At 40.5% G+C, this 26,973-nt stretch overlaps 1 protein-coding gene across 1 annotated transcript in view; it reads right to left on the bottom strand.

The window, feature by feature from the left end:
* Positions 1-26,973, bottom strand: part of DST (dystonin) — a 550,812-nt gene that overhangs the window by 247,525 nt on the left and 276,314 nt on the right. Inside the window, 6 exon segments of the mRNA XM_030558316.1 lie at positions 17,407-17,499; positions 20,195-20,208; positions 20,211-20,237; positions 20,240-20,262; positions 22,698-22,705; positions 23,240-23,329. Of these exon segments, the coding sequence (XP_030414176.1) occupies positions 17,407-17,499; positions 20,195-20,208; positions 20,211-20,237; positions 20,240-20,262; positions 22,698-22,705; positions 23,240-23,329 (255 nt within the window).

A 26,973-nucleotide genomic window follows, 5' to 3' on the forward strand; every position in this document is an offset into this window, starting at 1 on the left:
ACCACAGGACACTGCTAAAGGCGCTTGCAGAAGCAAGAGTGAGGGAAGTTCCAGCTAGCTGTCACTGGCGATAAGAAGGAACTGAGGGCGGGGGGTCGGCAGGGCCCTATATTGGGCACCATGAAGGTGTGATTCCAGGGGGCTCCCAGGCTGACCCTATGGATGCTGCTAGGGGAAAAATCTTCTGGCTGTCATGCCCACAGCATGCGCACATCTGATTGGAATTAACATGAACAAGTACTCAAAGAAGAATTATGCTTTCAACAGTAAATGCTGTATGCACACCAGACATTTTTTATATCTCACAAAAGTGCTATTGGTATAAACTATTAAAGGAGAAGTTCTTAATGTTTATAGTACCAATCCAATGACAAAGTTTTCGGCAATCAGGACTGGGAAGCAAATCCTGGATTAATGCAAGCTTAAATAGATTTTAAAGGCAGGAGCACAGAGAGGGGGAGACAGAGATAAAGTGCTATGGCTCATGCTATGAATATTCCTGGCCTCCCACTGATGATGGCTTCTTGGGGCACCTAATGATGCGCTGCCCATTTCTTGATTCTACCATTTTGAGAGAACTGACTCACCCTTACTGCTGCAGCTGATCCTGCCTGTAAGTTCCTCCCTCTGCATTTCACGGTAAAACACAAGCTGTACATAGGTCAAAGAGCCTGGGCTAGCTCTCACTGAAGTCAACTGCAAAACTCCCGCTGGCTTCAATGGTTCAACACCAACTCCAAAAGGAGGATTACAGAACACATGGGCCCAAGAGTAGCAATGAAGGACTGGGAATACATTTTCTTTATTCTTTTTATGGAAGATTAAACAAGGAAGAAGTGAAGATGAAAATGACTTTAAATGGCCAAGTACACGGATGGTACATATAATACGGTATCCTTTTGCCGACACGTACAGAGGAAAGTGTGAACCCTGATATAATGTGAAGTGTTTATACCCTGAAACTGGAGGACTGAAGAAGAGGAAACCAAAAAACAAGAGAGAAGACAGATATACAGGGGTCAATGGGACATTTTCAAATTCTCTCAGAACCAGAGCATTACTCAGTGCTGAGAGAAGGCAGTGATTTTTTTTCTGCACAGGTATTTTCAAAGCAAGTTAAAGAGCAGACTGGACATGTGATTTAGAAAGAAAAAATGAACACTTATGTGAATGGTGATGACTTGTGCTTAGGCAAGCATGGATACATGCACAAAAATCAAACATGGGTGTGACTTCGAGAGTGACCCCAAGGTTACCAGCTGGCACTCAGGAGTTTTCACAAATGATCTCTGTTGAGCAATGTCAGGTTATTAGTAAGCTGGAGAGCTCATGTCAACAAGTTTAATCAATGAACCCTGCACTCTGTGCTTTACACCTGATTCTGGAGGAAAAATACCGGCACTTTTTCATCACTTAAACTGCAATACTGTAAAAGTAGATAACAGGAGTTGGCGTGATAGTGGAAACACTTGAAAGGTATTTTGTTATCTCAGAGCTATTTGCAATGGTGTATGACCTATGCAATAAAAGCATTACTACTATCCCAGAACTATTTGTTCTGTCAGATGCCTTGGTTGCTACTGTAAACTCTAAATTTTATTTAATAGCAACACATATTATAAATAAAAGTATTCAAGGTACATATTACCTCTGTCTTGATAGCCTTTCTGTTCTGAAAAATAATAATAATTATTTATTTGTATTGCAAATTAGGTCAAGGTCTCATTGTACTAGGCACTGTACAAACTAGAGCTCTGCATATAACTAAATTTTCTGGTTTAGTAGATGAACTGAAAAACTGAAGAAAAAAATCATTTCAGGTCAACGTGAAATCAGGTGGGGGGGGAGGGTGATTTTTTCTTTTTTACTTTTTCAGCTACCTGAAAATCTCAAAGAAATTGTTTCTAGTCAAATTAAATTGGCCAAATGGAATGATTTGTTTTGAATTCTAGCTTACTCTCTACTAGATGCACACATGTCCATAGTGCTATACATGATGAAAAAGAACAGAATGAATAAAAAACCATGTGAAGTTTTGGGCCAAGAAGAACTTATCTCTTATGGTGACAAATAATTCTACAGAGGTATCAGCTTGTATACTGTCATGGATCCCATGCTGAACTTTCTAAATGTGAGGAAAAGAAGTTTTGAGGTTTCTTTTTAAAAGTAACTTGGATCTGGTGAGAAATGTCATCATTATACCTGTCAACTTCTTCTACTGTGGTATATTGTTCTGATAGCATGTCACACAATATGAATGTATTATTATCTTGTGCTGGATATTTTTTATATCAGATACAGCCCAACATATGATATTTGCATAAAGATTCATGACTGAAATAAAATTAATCAAAATTATTTATATAACAATACTTTCATAACAAAGTGCTCTATAAATATTAATGATTAACTGTTCCAGTTCAATAAGTATTATCTCCCATTTTTCAGATAGTTAAACTGAGGCACAAAGACGATATGTGACTTGACCAAGTCACCTACGAAGTCTGTGGCAGAGCTGAAAATGGAACCCAAATCTATCATTCTTAATCTTGTGCTTTAAATACAAGACCGATATTGTTCCATATACATATGTAGGAAAAGGCAGATTAGTGTCCTAGAAGTCAGGATTCAAACTAAAGGTTCTAATCCTGTAGAGGGTAAGATGCTGGATCTTGGCTGCAATGCAAGGGAGCTTAATATAATCAGCATTGACTTAAGTCCCTCTGCATCAGGGCAAAGAGCCGCATTATCCTTTACACCAGGAATGTGCTTTAACTAGGCTGCAACTTTATTAAGTAACACATCTGGGAGCTATCTGGCAATAACCTGTCCAATGCAATTGATCCTTCCTTTGTAATTCACACCACCAAGGTTGACTTCAGTCCCCTACACAATTAATTAATCTCGTTCCAACACTCTTGCAGAGACTCCTGCCCTCCCTTTTCCGAAGGTTAATGGAGTAGGGAAGAAGGGCCTGTCTCTTTGCCGTATCAGTTATTACAAGTCCCAACCCCATTCCGCACCTGCTTTAGGAAATGCCGTCTCCTAACCCACTTCCAAATCTAGTTTATCAGGGAACCGGAAACCCTATCAAATGATTACCTGCACTTGGCAAGTTGCAACAAAAATGAATTTTGCAACCTAACTAACCTACCTGGTCCTTGGGCTGCTGAGAAGAAGGTGGAACCCCACACTATCCAGGCCAAACTGGAAGGGAGATAAAATTCCTTCCTTGCCTAGCATAATGCTCACAGCAAGGCTCTGTCATAAACAGATAAATAAGGCTTAATAAAACAGAAGTACTTCATATCTCTTTTGCCTGGAAAGGGTTAACAAGATCAGTGAGCCTTGCTGTCACCTGACCAGAGGACCAATCAGGGGACAGGATACTTTCAAATCTTGAGGGAGGGAAGTTTTTGTGTGTGCTGTTAGTTTTTGGTTGTTGTTCCCTCTGGGGGCTCAGAGGGACCAGACGTGCAACCAGGTTTCTCTCCAATCTCTCTGATACAGTCTCTTATATGTCCAGAATAGTAAGTACTAGGTAGATAAAGTGAGTTAGGCTTATGCTTGTTTTCTTTATTTTAAAATGTGTATTTGGCTGGAAGGAGTTCAAATTTGTATTTTGCTGAAAGGATTTTAATTTGTACTTGTATACTTAGGCTGGGAGGGTATTCCCAGTGTCTATAGCTAAAAGACCCTGTATCTATTCCATTTTAAATTTACAAAGAGAATTTTTACTGTTTTTTCTTTCTTTAATTAAAAGCTTTTCTTGTTTAAGAACCTGATTGTTTTTTTTATTCTGGTGAGACCCCAGGGGACTGGGTCTGGATCCACCAGGGAATTGGTGGGGAGAAAGGAGCGAAGGGGGAGAGAAAGATTAATTTCTCTCTGTGTTAGGATTACTTTCTCTCTCAGGGAGAGTCTGGGAGGGGGAGAGAGAAGGTGGGGGGAAGATGCATTTTCCTCTCTGTTTAGGATTCAAGGAGTTTGAATCACAGTGATCTTCCAGGATACCCAGGGAGGGGAAGCCTGGGAGAGGCAACGGTGGGGGAAAGGGTTTACTTTCCTTGTGGTAAGATCCAGAGGGTCTGGGTCTTAGGGTTCCCCGGGCAAGGTCTTGGGGGGACCAGAGTGTACCAGGCACTGGAATTCCTGGTTGGTGGCAGCGCTACAGGTTCTAAGATGGTAATTAAGATTAGAGGAATTCATGCTGGTACCCCATCTCTTGGAAGCTAAGGTTCAGAGTGGGGAATTATACCATGACAGGCTCAAAAGACCCAGTCCTACTCTAATACCGAGAGGGAAGAGGGGAGCTATTCTCCCAGTGCAGTATGGCCCTCAGGGCTTGGGGAAGGGTTTATAACCTCCTATGAAGTGTGCAGATGTCAATTTGTTTTAGTACACCCTTGTGTTCCACCAGTCAGCCTAGAGTCCCACTTCTCTGCTCCTCAAGACCACAAGGGGGCTGAATGCCCAAAAGGAGGATGGGGTGCGCCTTAAGGGGGCCAAGAGTTTTTTTTCTCCTGCTGGCATAAACAGCACACACATACACACACATGCATTGCAGTCTGTAGCCTGTCATTGAGACCCACTAGATACTATGAAGAATGAGTTCAGATGGGAGTTGCACACTAAGAACACTAATAGTACGCACGTAAAATCTGCTAGAGGCGATAGTATAGAGCTGGTGGATTTGCGCAATGAACAATTCTTGTGTTGCATACTGAAATATATTTAATTTCTGATTCTAATCTATTTGTCTAATTTCCACTAATAGACTATTTTATATTAACATCTGTATTAAAGACACCTGTTCCCTTTGTCCAAGCACCTCCTTAGTGATAAGGGGTAATCAGAGGGAAATGGGAGTGACTTTAGAATGCATGTTGGAAGAAGGTTGTGCCCCTGTCTGGACCTGCTTTCAGGTAAAAGCCAGGTGTGGTTACAAATTGTTTTGCAACAGAGTCCCCCAAGACATCTGAACATAAACAATCTCCTTCACCAACCCATCTGCTCTGTAGAGATCATATATTAGGTCTGCTCTGCACACAGATTTTGTACTGGTATAAAACTATATATGTGAGTAGTGTGATTTTTGACCATTATACCCATGTAACAATGCTTTATATTAATATAGTTTATTCCCCATGCATACAGGAGTAAGTTATACCACCATAATTGAGATCACACCAGGGAACTTTTACCACTTTAACTATAACAGTATAGTTAAAGCAGTACATCGTGCTTGTGTGAACAAAGACTGAATCCCATATCGTTGCTAAATAGATAATGGCATTTTGTTAAAATCCTGAGTAATGTAGTGGCACTCCTAACAAAGGTAAGTTACACAAACTATAGGCTCATATTTAGTTCTTTGTGGAAAGAGATCCAAAGATATTCCTGTTTTCCCCATTCACTAACAGCTCCCTGCCCCCACTCCCACACCTTCAAAGACCCTATTCACTCCCTCTCACAAATGGGAATCAGACTCATTTTGCAGTCCATGAACACATCCAGTTATATCAGCTAGAAAAACCCCTCAAACCTTCAGCAGCAATGAGCTAACTGTGACCCTGCACTCAGATCCTGCCAATTGGCCCATACGTTTCAACTTGTTGAATAAGGGTGGGGCAGAAGGTCACGTGGTTCAAGCAGAGACCAGAAATCTGGAGCCCTAGATTCTAAATTCAGCTTTGCCTTGGACTCCCTTTGACTAAGTCTGTACCTCAGTTTCTGCATCTGTAAAATGAGTATAATAATATTTTCTGGTCTCCGAAGGATACGGTAAAGTTTATTTCATGTTTGTAAAGCATCTTGAGAATCTCAGATGAAAGTGCAATGTTAATACAATCTGCATTCACATTTTCTATTTAACGTAATACATATAAGGCTTTCAATAGACAGTAAATGAAATCAATTATAAACTCTCCATTCCATCTGCTACAATCCTTGATGTAATACATAAGCTTACTGTTTCCCAAGAATTGAAAAGAAAACTTAGTATGGATATTAAAAGCTACTTCATTCCTCTCTCAAAAATCAATTTTGGGAAACATTTGAAATTAGGCCACAGACAGAAAACTAGTACAAAACTAGAATATTATTTAAGTGAATAGATAAAAGATCAAGTACTGTGTACTGTACTATGATTGTATGCAGGGTGACAGTGTGTAATAACAGGGCTACATAGAGAGGATAGGAAGATTTCTTAGCAACTAAATAAAGACATTGTTGAAGTATTTTCCACTGAGTTAAATTTTTAATGTTCTAATGCTAGAAGGTATTTACCTTGCTCCTGTCTGGTGGAATGCTATAAAATGCTACTTCCTTTAGCATTTGAGGAAAGCCAGCATCAGAAGAATGAGATCCTTTTTGTTCAAACTGTGGATCAATGTTGGTTTCAGACAGAAACTGGTGCGACTTTTCAAAGTTTTTCTTTTCAGTGACATCTCCGTTAACTCTGAAAGAAACCTCATTTAACCCAATTTCTTCACACTGTTTACTGTGTTTAACAGAGTTCAAGCTAGCTGTTTTTGCAAAATAAAAATCACCAACTTTCTTCTGGAATATTAGTTCTCTTGTGTTGTCATCACGCAAATATTTCCTCTTTTGTGCACAGCCTTTTTGTAAAGTCCTCTTGTTTTGTTCATTTAACCATGTGTCTGTTTCATCAGACTTTGTGAATCTCTGGTTTACAACAGAAGAACTGTCCCCATTGAAAGAATCACTCCTTGCTTCACTCGGCAAAGCTTTTTCTTTAACAAGATCAACTGAAACGTCTGTACTCACAGGCAGAACATTACTGTCCACTGGCATCTTCCACGTAAAGGAATCACCCAGTGCCATCCCCCAGGAAAGAATCTCTGTCTCTTTTGAAATCCGTGTTTCATTCTGGATTTTTTCTTCATTGTTTTTAATCTGTTCTGATTCTATTCCCTCCTCAGTTGATTTCTTTCTCGTTTTCCTTCTGAAATATTTTCGTCCAGGGGAATGTTTAGCAGGACTCAAGGGAGCTTTGGCAGGGTCTAAACTTTGTTCTTCCTTTTCAGCCCTTACACATCCACAGACATTCCCCATTTGGCTCACAGTAAATTACATCCACCCAGACTCATTTATTTCAGTATATTTACATACACTTAAATCCTTCTCAGGAAATCAGGAACTCCAGTTTGCAGCCTAATTTCTTCCAGACTTCACTTCCATCCTCCTCAGTAAGTAGCCATTTTGCTTATGAGAAATGCACATGCAATAAATGTCATGGCACTTTGCCCAGGCAGGCCCTGTGTCTGATTAGACACTGTGGCTTATTTCTGGACACCAATCCTCTTAAACAAACATCATTGCCTCAGCATTAAATTCCAATGCTGATGGCCTTCCAGAGATGACATAGCACTTATGGGCAATGGAAAAGTCTCATCTACATTTTAACTTCCTGTTTCATTTGGTAAATGCAAATAAGATAAACTTGAAAAATGCGCAGCAACCTTTGAAACTATTAACCAGAACTGCAAATTCAAAACAAACGGCAAAGCAAATTCCATGAGCGATTTAATTAGTGAAATGTGTTGCAAACTTAAAACCTTGAATATTCTTCTACTTCTTACTCAATGGCACAAGTAGTAAGATTAAAGAACAGAGGGGTGCATTGTGGTGCAGATTTTTATTCGTGGGGCTTTTTTCAAGCAGTTGGTAGGAAATTATCACTGACAGTTCAGATATAAATAGTCCTTAATTTCATTATTGCAATGATGATTGGAAAGTTCTTTTATTGGGCGCAATATTTAAACAAGGTACTGAAGTTCTCACACAAATAGTTTTAATTTTTATTACAATATGTCAAACAGCTTGCTCAGGTCGGAAGTATTATGCACAAGGTATTGGACTTTAGCAGAGACTTTAAAATAGCAGATAGCTAAACGAGAAACAAAAGTTGAAAGAGTCAATCTGCTGAGAAAAATATCAGTTAAATGTTGCAAAACAGAGGTTAACTTGAGCAAAATATAATCTTATAATCTCCTTTGGGTTTTCAGTTGAAAAAAATATATTTTCTCTTCCCCTCCCCCTACTCTATGAGTGTATAGCTGTGAGAATAGCTCTGATAAAATAGCCACTAAATGTACAGCTATATAATAAATCTAAGCAGAAATGTAAAGTATTGCATATAATGGAAACTGGTTTAAGACTTGTCAAGTTCTTATGCTCTGAGAACATCTCTGTTTTCAGGGCTTGGCCCAGTGACCCTGTCAATGTTCACAAAAACACATAGAACACCTGTCTGGATGCCTACAAACTCTGAATACCAGTTAAGTCACTGAAACTGACTGAATGCATATGCAACTCTCAAGAAGTACTTCTAATTCGGCCTGTTGCATGTCACTACCAGGACCACGTAAGCTCTCCCAGTCAGCTTCCCAGACCCCTAGTCTAGCTCCCTAATAACCACAGTTGCCAACTTTCACAAGGTAAATGAACACCCCAACTTTCACAATAAGCCAAAAATAAAGCTAAACAAAAGTCAGAACAACCCAATCCCAAAAATAAAGGCTGAAACAACCCAATCCCTAAGGACCCCAACATTCTATGTGACTAGATCCCCCCGACATGCAGTCTGGGACTGTGATGGGCCCGCTGTGCACCCGTGACTCTCTCCCCGTTGCCCCCTCCTTGCCGGGAGCTTATCAAAAAAAAGAAGCAATAAGCTACAAGCCAAGCAAGCAACAAAAGTACAAGCCAAAAGCTAGCCAACAAGCAACTAGCAAGCCAATTAAGCCAAAAACAGCCACATTTCTGCATTTTTTCACAGGTTTGGCATATCTGCTAATAATCCTAAGCACTTTACATCATTTTATATTTTACTGAAGACATCCTATGAAATATTAAAAAGATGCTACTAATTTTCAAAGAACAATAGCTGCCCCACTCCTGACAAATCTTAACAAGCAGTGCCTGGATTAAAAACTGAAAGCAATGCTTAGAAAATTTACCCCCTAACTGTGGTGGAATAGAATGTTGTCATGGGATAATGCTTACCATCGCTAGGTAAGAAGACATTTATCAAAAAATAAATGTAGATGCAATGCCAGGACATTTCTTTTCAAAGTGGGAGATATTTATACTGTGACAACTTCCTATTCCATGGACTTTATTTGTATTAGCACAGGTATTATATATCAAATGTCTGGGGGGAATTAGTCTGATGAATATGAATGCAGCCATTTGTATGGTTCCTGTTCATATGGACGGTTGCTCCACTTACTGGTATTAAAAACTGTATTCTAATTAGCTTACAAAATAGACATAGAGCCTAATCCTGCATCCCCTCCTCAACAGCACTTCCATGAGGGGGGTTTGCACAACTGTGAAATGAAATTCAATTTTTTTTAAATAAAAGTATTGTCCTTGTAAAAAGGACTCTCTACTTCTATAAATAAACTGCTATATCACCGCTCGCAAATGTAGCCCTCTATCTTTTCCTTTCTCAGGAAAGGAGATTCAAGATTCAGCAATGTGATCGGCTAGCACAGGGGTAGGCAACCTATGGCACGCATGCCAAAGGCGGCACGCGAGGTGATTTTCAGTGGCACCCACACTGCCTGGGTCCTGGCCACTGGTCTGAGAGACTCTGCATTTTAATTTAATTTTAAATGAAGCTTCTTAAACATTTTAAAAAACATATTTACTTTACATACAACACTAGTTTAGTTATATATTATAGACTTATAGAAAGAGACCTTCTAAAAACATTAAAATTTATTACTGGCACGCAAAACCTGAAATTAGAGTGAATAAACAAAGACTCGGCACACCACTCCTGAAAGGTTGCCGACCCCTGGGCTAGCACATATTTGATTTAGCACAATTAGAAATAAAACCTGGTTTATCTACCGACACATAATCGGTTCTAATGCAAAATGGTATGACTCCAAACAAAACACCAACACCATCTTGGGACAGAGTGCTGGAAGCTGGCAGGTGAGCCAACACTCTGGTGACTTAGGCACCAATCATCGTCCCTGAAGAAGGCTGACGAGGGATGTGCAAGCTAATTGGCTGATCAGGCTGGGAGGCTGGATGAGTCAATTAATCCAGCATCTGAGGGGTATAAGGAGGCCTACTCCTGGATGAATTCTGCACCACTACACAATGCAGGATTTTGCAGAAATTAATGTTTTTTAGCACAATTTCCTTCCTCTCACACCTCACAGAAATGAGCTGCAGTGCTGCTGGCCACCACGAGGGGCCACTGGACCCAGCAGAGCCCAGCTTGCACACAGAGGACACTGCTGAGAGGAAGGAGAGGGAGCTAGAGGGTTCCTGGCAGCTGCTGTGCCCAGCACACCCTGAGGGAAGCAGATGGCGCACAGGAAACTCCATGCAAGCCTAGGACCAAGCATCAGGCTGTTTCTCCCTCTGGATACCAGGGCTCTAGGGTGTTGGGAGTACGGGTATCTGGGCAAGAGGGGCCCCACAGCTGGGCTCAGGGGGGAGAGGGTGTGGGTATTTGGGCCGGGGAAGGGTGGGGAGGGCTGTGGCTGGGCTTGGGGGGGGGGTAGGGTTGTGGGTGTTTTGCCCCCTAAGCGTTGTGGGTGTCTTGCCCAGCTGGGCTGAGGGGAGGGAGGGCAAGAAGGGGACAGAGAAACAGGAACTGGGTTGTCATAGGGGTTTCTTTAACTCTCTACTCCTAGGGGAATTTTTGTGTGTCTGTATTGTTACAGATATACTTGCTGACAGGTATTTTGAAATAAATTACCAACATAATTGAAAATGGCATGATTATGTAGTGTTATTTTGACAAATAACAACTGCAGAATTTTAAAATATTGTATACTATGTATTTTTAAAAATCTGTTGAATAAGCACTTCTTATAAACTGATAGCCTTCTCCTGCATTGCTTGGGCACCCAAAACGCAAGTCAGCTTCAATTGGCATTTTTGATGTCTACAGAATGTAGAATCAGATCTATGTTGAGACAGTAGGACAGGGGAAAAAAAAAAAGGGTACATAGTGGCTTTTGCTGGCATTGCAAGACCTCCTCCCACCCCTTCCATTCGGTGGGCATACTGGTCAAGACTTTCAAAAATGACCAGTGATTTTGTGTGACTCAGTTTTTAGGCATCCAATTTAATTTTCATCTAATTTTCAGAAGTTGGGTATTCAGCATCTTCTGAAAATTGGACCCCCTTAAAGTGGAAATCCAAAAATTAAGGCAGCCACAATCAATGGTCACTTTTGAAAATGTTGGCCATTGTGTTTTTTTGTTTTAATTATAAAAATGGGCCTTATTCTGCTTTTACTCTGCCCTACTCAGGGGGAGTCCCTTTGACCTCAAGAATTAAGAATTGGCCCTATATGGCATGCACATTTCCTAATAGCAGGCTATCCTCTTGTGCTCTCTAAGAAGAGATCAAAGTTTGGGGGGGAAGGAAAAAAAAAAGAATATGGACAACTGGCTAAGAAATTCAGTGTTTCTGACTACTGTCAAGTGCTGCTGAATATTCATGGTACATAGTGGTTTAATGTGGCTGCTTTGCTTGTTAATGTACTAATTATGTATAACAGTCTACTGTTCTCTAATGTTAATGACAATAGCTGTATTGCAAAGACAATTGAATTATTTTATTTATATATTTATAATTATTAATACTTGCTGGATGTATTAAAGTATCTTCCTAGAGATAGACAAGAAACCTGTGTGTTTAACACTCATTTTATAATGAGCTAACAATGCTTGCTAGCTATTTTTGAGTGTGACACAAGATCATCACCTCTCCATTTACAATACTTTCTATTATTCTTTGTTCTACATAAACAAAAAAGAGTAACATTAAGAGCACTCTCTTACATAGGTTTTCTATTCTCACAGAACCAGTGAAACAGTCAAGGTCAAAGGGAATTTACAACCAGCCATTACCAGTAATAAGAGCTTTCATAACTATGCATTTATGCCATCCTGTCTTAACACACGACTAATGAAAGTGTAAGCGATAAAATGACAAAGATTGAAAAAAAAGAAAACAAGGTTAACTAATGATTGCTTGCTGAGACTTGTGTCACTGAAGTTAACGCAGAATGTGCAGTTAAATTGGAGATTCAGAAATGGGAAACTGAGGTTTCCCTCTAAACCAGACAGCTAAGACTTAGAAATATGATTATCCTAAAGCATGACAGGAAGCTACCACTGAACTCCAAATGAAAACCTGGGGAATAAATCTGGACCCTGATGACATCAGTCAAAAGACCTTAGACAGAAGCCAACCTGGACCATGATGACAAGCTGACCACACCTGAAGTGAAGCTGAACACCATTAGCAAGTATGAAGACCCAGATATCCAACTGGCCACCTGTGGTTGTATGTTAGATAAAAACAAAGCAAAGGGCCAAATTCAAACCCACTGGAGTTAAGGACGAATTTCCTCAAAGAGTATTAAAGAAAGACTACAGATAGAATTTATCTGACACAAACACACACATCAACAGGTGAAAACTATACCTATTAACACTGAATTTGATTATAACTTGATTTGTGTCTGTGTGAGAGGCTTGCGTGCAAACAAGAGGTTAAGATTAAGATATCAAACGGCCATGGAAGGTTATTGCTTAACTCATGGCATTCATCTGTTTACTGGTATATAAACATAGCCTCCTTTTACTATAATCAAGAATATCCTTATGTGATGGCCTAACTTGTATTCTTTTATTGACTTTGAATTGCAGTGTTACTGCTTATGGTGACATCACCAGCAGAAAGTCACATGGGTCATTAGTTTGCAGCACTGTGTTCACCCAGTTTTTATACACAGAGTTACATTTTTGATTTATTCTTTATAATTCCTTGCCATGTAGTTAGCAGGAATAAAGCAGACTCTAAACTGACTCCAGAGTCTACTGTCTTTAAGTGACATGAGCAAAACTGGGTTTTAATGAGTTAAGATAGATTTTTAAATGGTTTCTTTATGGTCTCTTTTTGCCTCTACAGCACAGCAAATGAAGTGGAGAATCAGCACCAATGGCGCTTGCCACAGTTAACTAAAAGTGTTCGTCCTCAGTACAACAGCAGCCTTCTTATCAGAAACCAGCCAGGAGATCTACCTTGAGTAGCACAGCAGAAAGCAGACCACATACAGGACTCTACACAAGAGCTAAATGTATGCTAAATACAACCTGAAACTTAAAATTGCTTATCTGAGCACCAAAGAAGGGCCCCAGAAAGGAAACCAAGAGGACTACCTTCCAGCATAAACAGAAGCTCATCTCCACAGTTGTGTCAGCTTATTAATGCAATTACTGCCTCAAAATCAGAAAGAGCTGCTAAGCTTGCAGGTACCCAACAGCTCACAGACTTCAGCAACAGAGAAAGACCCAGGAAAGGGATATGGAAGGTATCCGCTGAGATGACTTCAGGCAAAGTAAAAAAGGAACATGCTCTTAGTGGGTGAGTTTATGAGGCCTACCCAGCTACCGCTGGAGAGAATCAACCAGATGAGCCAAATAGCAATGTAATGTACCATGTTTAGGAGCGCAGTCTAAATATGACTGGCCAGTCCAACAGCTCAAATGGCTATTGCCTTTGCTGAGGTAAGGTGGTTTAGAGAATATCTTTACTGGACCAACCTCTGTTGATGAGAAAGACAAACTCTGAGCTACACAGAGCTCTTCTTCATTGCATATTGCCTTTGTTGTGATTCTGATAGCTGCAACAACTCCAGAAAATCCAGCCCAGTTTTTTTAGCTGAGGTTTAGCAAATATGACAAGTTGCTGGATGTGAGTTCTTCTGGGGAACAAAAATAGGGCAAGTATCTCCTTTAAAAGGTGTCTTTTATGCGCCAATGCTTCATGCTGGGAATCAAAAATCTCAAGGGTATGTAGCTTAATTCATCCCCTCTAACAGCCAAAGATTAGACCACTGACTGTGTTGGCTCCATCTTTAAATCTTTGAAAAATCAGTCCTTGACCTTCCGCTAGCTGTTTTAAATCAGAAGCAGATTAACCATGAATCCTTGGGATGGTGGCCCAGTGTCTGGAGTGAGTTCAAGGCCAGCCAACTCTGCTAGAAGACCAAAAATAGGCATGAAAGGAGGATGGCAGGAAGAACAGCCCAACTCCCAGAATCTCAATCCCATATCCTCGTGATCAAAGCACAGAGGGCAGAAAAGCAGGCAGCATGCCTCATAGACTGCTGCCAGCCAAGAGGAGGAGTTAGAATAACCAAAGAAGAAGAGGACACATGGATGCTGGGCGTCAAAATTTCACATTATGACCATTTAGTAACCTGACAAAGGAAACAGGAAGGCCATGGTAGTTGGGCAGGCTTTGTGTGTCTGTCTATTCAGGTGCTCATATGTCCTTCACCACGATGACAATAGAGCATTTCACAATTATTAGTGGATGTTATCCTCTAAAACATCCCTACGAGGTAAGGGACTATTATCCCCATTTTAAAGATGGGGGATGGTATCACACAGTACATCTGTATTTGAGGTGGGAAGCTGAATCCAGAGTAGCTGGGACTGGGACACAGGTCTTCTTATCTTTATTATTATTTGTATTATCCTAGCACCTAGGCGCCCAAGTCACAGACCGAGACTCCATTATACTAGCTGCTGTACAAACACAGAACAAAAAGAGGGTTCCTGCTCAGAGGGATGGGAGCGAATCTCCTGCATCTCAGCCTGGTGCTATATCCAATAGAGGTTTTCAGACTTTTTAGGCTGTGTACCCCTTTCCAAATAATGTAGTCTACCGTGTACTCCCATCTGAGCAGGGTCATAATACACCTATGATTAGAATGCCAAATCTTATTAAATAAAGTGTGTTGTCCGCCATTACAGGATTTTTCTCGCGTATCCCCTGACGAGAGTTTGCGTACCCCTAAGGATATGCATACCCCAGTTTGAAAACCACTGCACTAGACCCTCCTTCCTACTCTTGTCTGCAAGGAAAACAGTTACACGATTGAGTCAATAGACTAACAGACTACCTTGAGACAGACTGAGGAAGAATCTACTGGCAAACAGATTAGCATGGAGCAGAGACCAGAGTAAAGGTATGTCTACACTACTGCTGTGAGCATGCTTCCCAGAACATGCAGACAGATATGCCTTAGCTCTGCTCAGGCTAGCGTGCTAAACTAGCAGTGCAGCCAGGGTTAGTATGGGCAGCGGCTCAAGCTAGCTGCCTGTGTACAACCCACCCAGATCCTCAGGATATGTTCTCGGGCAGCTAGCCCGAGTCACTGCCTGTGCTACTCCCCACTACATTGTTACTTTTAGCATGCTAGCTGCAGCAGAGCTAGCACCTGCCTGTCTATCTGTGCTGGGAAGCACATTCTGAGCTGCAGTGTAGACATACCCTAACAGGCAAGAATACCAATGGCAAAAACACATGCTGGCTGATTAGAGGAAAGAGATAATGCCAGCCCACACTGCATCTGAAAGAATGATGCTTTCTCTGCATTTTATTATCCAGGGTGTGCAGGGCTGGATGGAACATGGGCTGCTGGGATGGGACACAGGTTAAGGATATGGGTGGCATGTGAAGACAAGTCTGACAATGGAAGCTGAGGAAGATAAAGTCTGTTGGGTGATAGTTTGGAAGTGCCTGAGACTCCTGAAGTTTGGCAGATTTGGGGCCTTTTTAATCTGGAAGTTATTTTCCTTCTTTCTTAAATCAGCTGTAATTAAGATAAGTGCAGGTCAGCTGGGAGTATTTTTAAATTCAGGACATTGGAAACAAAAGTTCATGCATTTATACAGACAATATTTTGCAAAATTTGTACATATTTTTACAGGATCAAATTCTACCTTTATTTATATCTGTGCAACTCTATTTTTATTGGATTTGTATAGATATGAAGGAAGAATTTGCTACACAGGCCTGGTCTACACTGGGGGGGGGGCTGGGGGAGGGACGGGTCAATCTAAATTGTATTATAGTATTATTATATGTTAGATCCCTCACATTCACTCTCCCTTGGATCTACTTACATCCAGTGAACCTGATTATCCCATCAACTGCATCAAGCTACCACAGACTTCAAAAGAAGTTGTGTGCAGGCAACTGATGAGAGGATCAGGCTCCAATGTGTAAAGAAATCTATATTATAGAGCAAAGGTATTTAACTTAAAAATCACCTCTGAATTTGGTCCAGAGAGTGCACCCATTCACGTGCGAAGAGGCAGAACTCCCAAAAATTTGAATTTCTAATTTTTAGTTATTTCATATTTCCTAGAGTGGTTTAATAGTTAGTTATTTTTAAAACTCTAGTTCTGTTCAAGGCTCACACATTAGATCACAGCTAGTGCATTTTGGTACGACATAATATACAGGTTGGTGGAAACATTAAATGAGACTCTGGATTAGATCTGCAACTGCAACTCAAGAAGTTTCCTATTTAAGTCTTGTGCAGTTAGCCAGCTCATGGAAAATAATGGTCAACACCTCGTCAAAGTGGTTCACATAATTTATATATTTATTTCCCTCATTATTCTTTATAGATAGGGACAGTTATTTGAGGGGTTTACTCTCATTGTCATTTTACATGCACCCAAAACTCTCCTTGGTGCTTCACAATAGTGATAACAAGATAACCAACAGGCCAATTCTGAAGGTGCTTATGCATAAGACATGAATAGTTCTAGTGAATATAAGGATACTTAACCCCTACCTGTTCCAATTTTCATAAATACATATATGAACATAGCATTTTTCCTATATATTTATGCTCCTTCCTAGTCCTGTTTAGGATTTAGAGTTAGAAAGCATATGCATTACATCATCTACCTCCAGTGCCACTGTCGAACCCTAATGTTGAGAAGCAATTATATACCACATACTGTAAAGATGAATGATACTGTACACAATCCAACCACTGCGCAAAAGTTATAATGCCAGTCCACTGTGATCAAGTATTACCATCACGTGTTGCCTTCTAAAAGAAATGTTTTTAACAGATCTGTATTTTAGAAAATGTTGAAAGTAATATTTTTTCAATTTTCAAAATCAGCAGAAAACTGCAACTCCAAAAGATGCAAAAACAACTGTATTTTTCTGATCTTATTGTTCAACAAAAGAAGCCTGTATGTGAGCAACAAAACAAGACCCTTTTTTTAGAACTGAAAGAAATGCACAAAAAGCATTGTTTTTTATGGAATTAATCATAAAATAGGTTACTTTTGTGATCTCTCTACAAATAGGGAATGAGATGTCTAACTAACTAGATTATGATTCAATATGTGTATTTGATCATATAAGTCATCAGAATTTTCAAACAGTGGAGAAGAGAGATCCCATGTTACACAGTTTCTGCAGATTGCTACTGCAACTGATTAATGCACTCATAATAACTGCCTACCAGAAAACACAGGATCTGACTGAACGTATATTGTCAAGAGAAACAAGGCTTACCTGAAAGTGCAAAATTATGGTCCATATTAACCCCAAAGTCAACTTGGGATTTCCATCTGTTATGTCATCATTTCTAATATTTACCAGTTTCACCTGCCATTGTGGAAAGAAAATATATGTAAAAGCTGAAAACATTTATTCTACCACTTGGGTTTGACTGTAAACTAAACACTACTTGAATTCGTAATGTATTCAGTAACAAACATATTAGGCCACATTTCAGTACAATCTGTTTCCTTTATGCAGTGCAAAGGACCCAACTTCTGGTTGTAACTGGACAGTTGAGAACCACCCTAGTGGGGAGGAACTCTCAGCTAGCATAAAGGTTCCTGTGCCAGCTGTCCCCCATCCCAGTGTAAGGGACAGGTCAGAAATAGAGAGGCTGTGTTAGGGTGTAGTAGATCAGGGTGGGGGCAGGAGTGGACTGTTCTAAGTCATCCCAGGGCCAAGAGCAGCACAGGACAGCCCTTAGACTGAGGGAGCTATAACTGGCTCCCTGGCACCCTACCCTCCTGCACCAAAGACAGCTCAGCTGCAGGAGAGAATCTGGTCCACTAAACCAATGACAATATTTTATAATGTTTACATTTCTGATAATAATTAATCATATATAAGCACATATATAGCACTTCACACCTTCAAATTGTTTCACACTTCTTAGTTAATGAACAGGATTAAAATTACTAACTGAAGTTTCAAAATCAATGGTCAATCATATTTGCAACTCCAATAATCTCTCTCTCAGAATGGAACAGGAGTACTTGTGGCACCTTATAGACTAATGAATTTATTTGAGCCTAAGCTTTCGTGGACTACAGCCCATTTCCTCAGAGGCATACAATGGAACATATAGTAAGATATATATATATATACACACAGAACATGAAATCATCTGTTGCCCATGAAAGCGTCTCTAAGGTGCCACAAGTACTCCTGTTCTTTTTGCTGACACAGACTAACACGGCTGCTACTCTGAAACTGTCACTCAGAATGGGTTACTGACAATTTTTGGTTATAAATTTGCCTATTTAGTTTGTCAACTGAAGGATGACCCAAATAAAATGCACTTGATCCTTATATTAATCAATAATTATTTGTGTATGTTCTTTAGGATACACACTGTATCAACATTTAATGTGTAAGGCCATATTTTCTTCTTGATCTGCCCACACAGATATCATTACTGTCAGTAGGCATTCCCCATGGAACAAGGAGACAATATATCCAAAAGTTCTAAAAAAAAAATTAAGAGATCCTAATTTTTTTCCTCCTACTACATTATAAAAGCTGTTCAGTTTTGACAAAAATGTACACTACAGTCACATATGGCTTTTATTTTATTCATTTGCTTTTCCAAAGTTAACCCTCACAATTATGAATATTAGGGGCCTATCTAACCTAAATTACAATACAGTATTTCCAACAGGAAGTCACCCAGCAAATCTTCTGCACGATGTCTTCCAACAATCATTTATAAATGAGCCTCCAGAGGACTGTGCCTTCTCTATTTCAGGGGTTTTGGGGGCTACCCCAACTGCTAGCAAAGTTCCCTTATCCTGGAAGTCTGTGATAACCACTTGTGTGCAAGTATCATCTTCCTCCAGACTGGCAGTCTCTCTGGCAGGGGCACTGAAACCTTACACAAATCAGGGTCATATTGGAAACTTGCCAAGGACACAAGTGCTGCACCTAAGCTGTGTAAAATAGAGCAGACTGCATAGTAACCATCCTGTTTAATATGGACATGCAGGATGAAAAGACCACCAATGCCACCAGACAATATTCTACCTTGATTCAAGAGTCCTGAACACTCAGATCATAACAGATCACTGTATGCTGAGACCTGTAATCTCCATTGACTGCTGTACCTTAATAAAAATGCACACGGTTGCGCATTGCATGTCTTATGGGTTTATTGAACCAGGGTCTCCCATTTAGCAGTAAGCTATAGCACTACCAAAACCCCAGTGTCTAGACTGCACCAATATGCTTTTTTTGATTGTCAGCTTATGCAACCATTCGTATTCTTAATGCAGATCCTATTCCCATTGAGGTTAGCTTCAAAACTCCCATTGACTCCAGCAGTGTAGGACTGAATCCTTATTCTGCAAATGTTGCTAGATGACTCAGCAGATGCCATTTTTAATTTAAAACAAACGTATTACTATTGCATCACTTTTCTATTCTTCCAGCAAGTGTTAAAAGCCAGCAAAAAATGCTTATTAGCACCGGTTCACAGCTCACGGCTCTTCATGCCAGCTCTGCTAGCACCAAAGGGCTGTAAAGCCACCATAAGTGATTACTGGGGAATTCTCACAAATTACCTGCCCCATGACATGAAGGCATCATAGGATGCAGGCTGGGAGAATTCCTTTGAAAAGGGAGCACTGGTCAGAGTGTTAATGTGCTCCAGCTATTCTCAGCTGCCAGAATGGCTACTTGGGGCCACTGACAGCTGGGTGCAAGTTAGGGCAATATCTGCAGCTGCTTTGCTGGGAGTGAGATGATACTCCTACTCCTCCTCCTCCTCCTCCCCCCCCCACCTCTACCTCAGAACAAGGGAGGAACAAAGGTGGCTTTACACCTTTGCTCAATATTTCCCCTATCACCAAGTGTCCACCACCATCAGTTCAGGCATCACAATAAATCAGAACCATGTTTCTAACCATTTTACTGTATGCATTGTAAAAAGAACAAATAGCATAGCTGTTCCTTCCCTCATCAAGCTTCTATTAACTGTATAAGTGCAATTTTCACTTAGTTTTATTTATTAAAACTATTACAGTACCTGGCGTTTTTTCAATAGTCAAGTGCAATTTGTACATTCTGAGTCTGTGAAAACGCATCCGACCTTCTCTCGGGGCTAAAATTAGAAAATGAAAGTTGTGAGATTTCCAAAGACCAAAACTCCTACAAGGTAAAAAAAAAAAAAAATCTGATTTAAAAGTTTCCATTTAAATTTTTAAAACACTAATGTTTCACAACTATTGTAAAAGTGTAACTGAAACTTAAGGAAAAAGTAACTGAGCTATGAATTATAGAAAGCCTGTTTTCATTGCAGTTGAAATTTATTTGCACAGGTAGTGGAGAGCAGAATCAAAGGCCCCGATCCTGCAATCTGATCATTACGGTAGCTGCCTGTGTCCCTGCCAAGTGCTACTGATGTCAAGAGGGCTCCTCATGGGCACGGGGCATACCCATATGAACGAGATTGCAGACTCAAAGTCATAGTGGGAAATACAGTAACTAGATACTGCATCATAACAAAAGATTTACAACACTTCAGTTAAACCAAATCACAAATAATTATAATGTGTACCTCTGAGCTCTGGTAACAATGTGATAAGAAAACTTACCTTACTATGCAGGTGTATGTGTGTTTAGATTTTGTTTTTGGTTTAATTATATTAATAAATATATATTTAAAAACATGTCATGAAAGTAATTTTTTCCTAGTAATAGAAATCCTCTAACGGCTGTCTTTGTGCCTGTGTTACTCCTTCCTCAGGCAGAGTTTCATTAACTTCTGTTCTAGCAGAATTGCGTGATCTACTATTTGAACACTTATGAAAGTGAGGCATGAAGAAAATTAAAGGATCCGCCTCATCCCAAAGCAAAAACAAAATCAACAAAGAAGAAGTATAAAACAATTATGCATGGTGTGTTAATGGAAACATGGTAAAACCGCATGCAGTTAGTGTAAAATCACCAAGAGGAGAATTACCACAGAAAAAGAATTTTTTACTTAGCTGTCAGAGGAAAGTAGTTAAATTTATGTCATCATAATATCCAAATATTAATATCCTTCTTCCTTATTTCAGATTTTTCACAAACTTTCCCAGTAATATGCTCAAGCATACTACAAACCACTTATACAGCTCAGTGATGAATAGGAGTATTTCCTCAGACAATCTCTGTGAAACAGTCAGATAGTCATAGATTTTCCTTAGTTGAACTATATTCCCCCCTACGGGATATCACGTGTTTGCCAAGAGGAAACATGATAAAATGGAACTGGAAAAGCAGCATAGACTAAAACACAAAAATGGAATTTCAAGTTATCATATAAGATTTCAATCTGTTTTAAAACTACTGATAGGTTTGGATCAATCCCTGCAGTCTTTATCATAGAATAACTTCCATGAGTGGGACTAAGGACTACAGAATTGGCATCTTACTTTCCAAAAGAAGGAGAGTTTGCTGAAGTCCAGACTGTCAAAAAGTAACAATATAAGATCACAGAGGGGAAATATTATATAGCTAAAGTACAAGTGTCTTGAGACACATTACGCCCTTGGATGAAAGAACACAAATTCTAATGAAATCGCAACAGCAGCATGACACGTTGTGCATCCAAGGACAGAAATTGGCCCCCTAAAATACAAAGTTGCTTTAGCAAACACTAGCAATGCGGGTTCTACAGAGGCATGAAACAACTTCCTTCGGGACAAGCCAATACTCAGCATTTACAGTTTTAAAGTAGATTATTTCCCTTCTGGATGACATAAATCAGTCAAAAAATTGGTAATTCAGCATCTGTGCCATAAAATAAACCTTACAAGCAATCAATATATTTACTAGCTGGAGCACTACACATATCTATGACAACCACCACTGTGCACTATCTACTTTGAAAAGTAACTATAGTTAAATCAGATCAACCATCATCGTGATGATAAACAGCAAAAGAATATTTTCATAATTAATCTAAATTCATAATTTCATATACTATTATGTTGTACACATGTTGTATATGGGAGTTTTATTCCATTCAATGGAGCCAAGATTTCACCCTTTGCTTATATTATCTGCATAATTGCTGCATAAATTACAGTGATTGAAAATAAAAAGAAATCTTAGTGTAACTGAATATAAAATAACATAATTCCATAATATTTTGATTCTCACTTACATACTGTTGTATTTGTACAACGTTTGTAAGTGCAGTGATTGAAAATAAATGGAGGTCTTAAAGCTTTGCATGTCACTGTTTGCAAATGAACTGAATGAAAAAAGTCTTTGTCCATATCTCCATCTTATCAGTCTTTCACAGAATATGTATATCCTGGTTGATCAGCATAAGTTCTTTGTCCTTTCCACTGAACTACTGCAGAACAACAAACTAACAGGTTACTTTTAAGTTAGCAGTCACCCACACTTCAAATACTAAGTTAGTATAGTTATGGGGGTCGACACCTACCCCCTTATCCTCATCCTCCACATCCTCATGCTGTTCATACGCGCATGCTTCTGTTGAACTCACCAACCGTAAGGTCTTCAAAAAATCTCGCTCCCTTGGCTAATGAATATAACAGACAGAAGATAGGACAGCAAAGACACAAGACACGCCACAAATGAAGAGAAGAGCATGAACAGAAGAACATAATGAAGAGAACAAATACCAAACAAGGGAAGTAATGCTCACAAAGAAAGGAAATGACACCCGAGGAGTGGATTAGACAATTTCAGGGACATTTCTCCTTGCTATTTGTACTTTGTTTTCTTTAATGTGAAATAATATTAACCATCCAACATTTGCTAAAGAAAATAAAGAAAAAAAAGGAAAAGAGATAAAGAACTAGTGCATTAATCTATTAAAAAGAAAGAAGTCTCATGATTATAGAAGAAGACTAAAAAAATAGTTGCTATTTCCACACTATTCATGGTGTGGTATGTATCAACAGAAATATAACTTACGCCTCTGGGATCAACAGTCGCATAGTGTGGGTATATCAAAGAGAATTCAAACAGCCCACATCCGAAGATTTAGCAAACTGGATAAATGGATATACGATGGCCTGAATAATTGCACAGTGATTAAAAAAAAGCTCACCAGGGTATCCCCAGAAAGGACTTCTAAAAGGGAGATCAAGTTATGTCCATCCCTCAGGTCTTCATACAGATCATTCACACGCTTGCGAACCTGCAGAAACAGAAAAGGAGAGAGAAATTAAATTTAAGATGCTGTAATGTACACACTCATATATCTCAACATGCCATTCCTGGTTTGTTCAGTCACTATGCCAAGAGAATACAAAAACAAAATTAGCTGCAAAGCACATTTTCCATATTTTATATTTTAGTAAATATGAAAAGAAGAACAGTGGAAAGGCCACAAGGTAGGTAACAGATTGACAAAGTAACCACGGTGTAATTCCTACGACGTTTACTGATGCCGAATACTGATAAACTTTGGCGTATGTAAGGATCAAATTAAGGAGGACACAGTTCAGACCCAAGTCAGAATAAATTGCAGAAAAAAAAAAACAGACAGAGCTAAATCCTGCCCTGATTTACAGCCCATGCAAATTGGCTGGATCCAGGGCAAAAATGTAACCTATATTTTGGCCCCTGAAACAAATACAGCAAAAAACTAGTAGGAACCCATCACTCCATTAATCAACAAGAACGTATCTCATCAGTCTCAGCTTTCCCTCTTCCCCTGGCTCGCTTTTCTATCCATGCCCATAGCTATATGAATCATTATATTCAACTAACCCACTGAGTTCTAGTTCCTCAAACAGTACTTCTAACCACCCTCTTCTGAAAGTAACTTTAACCTGAAGCACACTCCCTTAGGCCAGATTCTGCCTTCAGTTACCTCCATGAAAGAACAATAACGTCAACTGTGCTGCACAAGAATAAAGGAGGACAGAATTTGGCCATGATTTAAGATCCGAGCAGTTCTGAGAGGACTGTCACATTTCTAACTACTTCTGATTTTGGATTATTTTGGCACAAGAGAGCCATCCACATACTAAATTGGGACACAGAGACTCTCATTTCTCAGAGGCAGACACTTTGACATTGTGGGGCTTTCATCTACATCCTATGTTGGGTCCCCATTAAAAAAAAACATCATTACAGCAGTGTTCCCCAAACTTTTGAGGAGCGCGCCCCATCGCCCTTACCCTGTATGCATTGCCTCGCCCTTCGGAGTCTGAAGCAGGGCCGTGGCTCAGGGGAATGTGGCTAGGGGACGACACTGGAAACGCAGCTGGGGTGGATGTGGGGCTGGGGTGGTGCGGGCCGGGGCTGCGGCCAGGGGTAGGAGCAGAGCCACAGCTGGGCTGCAGTGAGGGCCAGCAGCCAGACCTACGGCCAGGTGCGGCTCCAGCCCCGCTCCGTTCCTGCCCCCTGCCTCAGCTGGGAATGGAGCTGCAGCCAACGGCTGAGGCTGGGGCAAGGCTGGAAGCAGAGGTACGCCGAGGCTGGGGACGGGGCCAGGTGCAGGGCTCGGAGCCGGAGATGCAGCTGCAGGCAGGACTGGAGCAGAGCTGGGGGCAGGGAGTGGCTGGGTGGCACTCCCTGCACCCGTGAGGGCTGGCCTGGGCCCTGCTGCACCTCCCAAATGTTCCTAAGCCTCCCCCCACCCCCCAGGTGGCTCACCCCACAGTTTGTGGACCTCTGTCTTACAGGAAGCTTTCTGAGCTTCCAGAGTACTGTCTGATTGTGGCATGCAAAAGGGCATTTCCTTCTTAGGCTTTTATTTCCCTCCACAGGAGCTAAATTCTTCTGCCAATGTGGGATTTATGAGGATGATCTCTCAACTGTCAGCACATCTGTGTGCGTGAGAAGCAGCATAAGAAAACAGCCCAATTCCTCTTCTGCTTGCAGTAGGGAACTAGATCTGGGCTATGGATTTGTATGTTATGAACAAATAAATTAACATATTTGTTGCTAGGTTTAAATAAATGTATTTTAGTTGCAAGGTACCTTGTTCCTACTGCAATTTACAAGACTATCAATCTTAAATGGGACATTTAAGCAGCATTATGTTTATGTTGAAAACTAGTCCAAACAAGCCATCTGGAAGATTTTTCCATTATGAATTATGACCAGACATTTTCTAAAATACTTATGTATCACATCCACACAGCAAAGGCAATATAATTCTAGCTTCTGGACATTAGATCGGGTTAGATAGATTGTCAATTGTAAAAGGAGGGTAATTCCAAAAGAAAAACATTTGTGAAATACCAAACTACTGTGGAAAAAACAAAAAAACAAAACAGCTATTCATAGGGTATATTCTGGCCCAATACAAACAGGAAGTAATAGAAATGTCATTAATGTTATCGGGGGCGGGGGGGGGAAGAGAGATAGAGATTCTCCATTTTTTTTTTAAAAGTTGAGGTCCTCCCTAATGGGAAATCACAACCAATCACAGCCCCCACTGCAAACCCATCTTAATTTAGAAATCCTCTGCACCCTCCGCAGCTAAATCTTTGGCCGATCCCCTCAGCACCACACACACGTTGGGAAACACTGAGGTACAGGGGGGACCCTGGAGCTCTGAGCCGCCATGGGTGGTGGGGAGCTCCAGAGCTCCCAGCAACGCCCATAGCTGCTCAGTCCCTTCCCATTTTATCATGGGATATTTTTAGGTAAAAGTCAGGGACAGGTCATAGAATCATAGAATATCAGGGTTGGAAGGGAACCAATCAGGACGTCATCTAGTCCAACCCACTGCTCAAAGAACAACCAATTCCCAACTAAATCATCCCAGCCAGGGCTTTGTCAAGCCTGACCTTAAAAACATCTAAGGAAGAGGAGATTCCACCACCTCCCTAGGTAACCCATTCCAGTGCTTCACCACTCACCTAGTGAAAAAGTTTTCCTAATAGCTAACCTAAACCTCACCCATTGCAACTTGAGACCATTACTCCTTGTTGCTGTCATCTGCTACCAGTGAGAACAGTCTAGATCCATCCTCTTTGGAACCTCTTTTCACGTAGTTGGAAAAGGCAGTTATCAAATCCCCCCTCATTCTTCTCTTCCACGAACTAACAATCCCAGTTCCCTCAGCCTCTCTTCATAGGTTATGTGGCTCACAGCCCCCTAATCATTTTTGTTGCCCTCCGCTGGACTCTGTCTAATTTTTCCACATCTTTCTTGTAGTGTGGGGCCCAAAACTGGACACAGTACTTCCAGGTGAGGCCTCACCAATGGTCAAATAGAGGGGAATGATCACGTCCCTCGATCTGCTGGCATGCCCCTACTTATATCAGCCAAAATGCTGTTAGCCTTCTGGGCAACAAGGGCACGCTGTTCACTCGTAATCTGGCTTCTCATCCACTGTAACCCAAGTCCTTTTACTGCAGAACTGCTTCCTAGCCATTTAGTTCTCTAGTCTGTAGCAGTGCATGGATTCGTCCGTCCTAGTGCAGGACTCTGGCACTTGTCCTTGTTGAACCTCATCAGGTTTCTTTTGGCCCAATCCTCTAAATTGTCTAGGTCTCTCTGTATCCTATCCCTACCCGCAAGTGTATCTACCCTCTCTCAGTTTTATTGTCATCTGCAAACTTGCTGAGAGTGCAGTCCACGCCATCCTCCAGATCATTAATGATATCTTGAACAAAAAACCAGCCCTGGGACAGAACTTGCGGCCTGCCGCTTGATATCGGCTGCCAACTAGACATGGAGGCCATTGATCACTACCTTTGAGCCCAACAATCTAGCCAGCTTTCTATCCACCTTATAATCCATTCATCCAGCCCATATTCTTTAACTTGCCAGCAAAAATACTGTGGAGACTGTATCAAAAGCTTTGCTAAAGTCAAGGAA

The sequence above is a fragment of the Gopherus evgoodei genome, chromosome 3, assembly GCF_007399415.2.
Source record: "Gopherus evgoodei ecotype Sinaloan lineage chromosome 3, rGopEvg1_v1.p, whole genome shotgun sequence".
NCBI lineage: Eukaryota > Metazoa > Chordata > Testudines > Testudinidae > Gopherus > Gopherus evgoodei.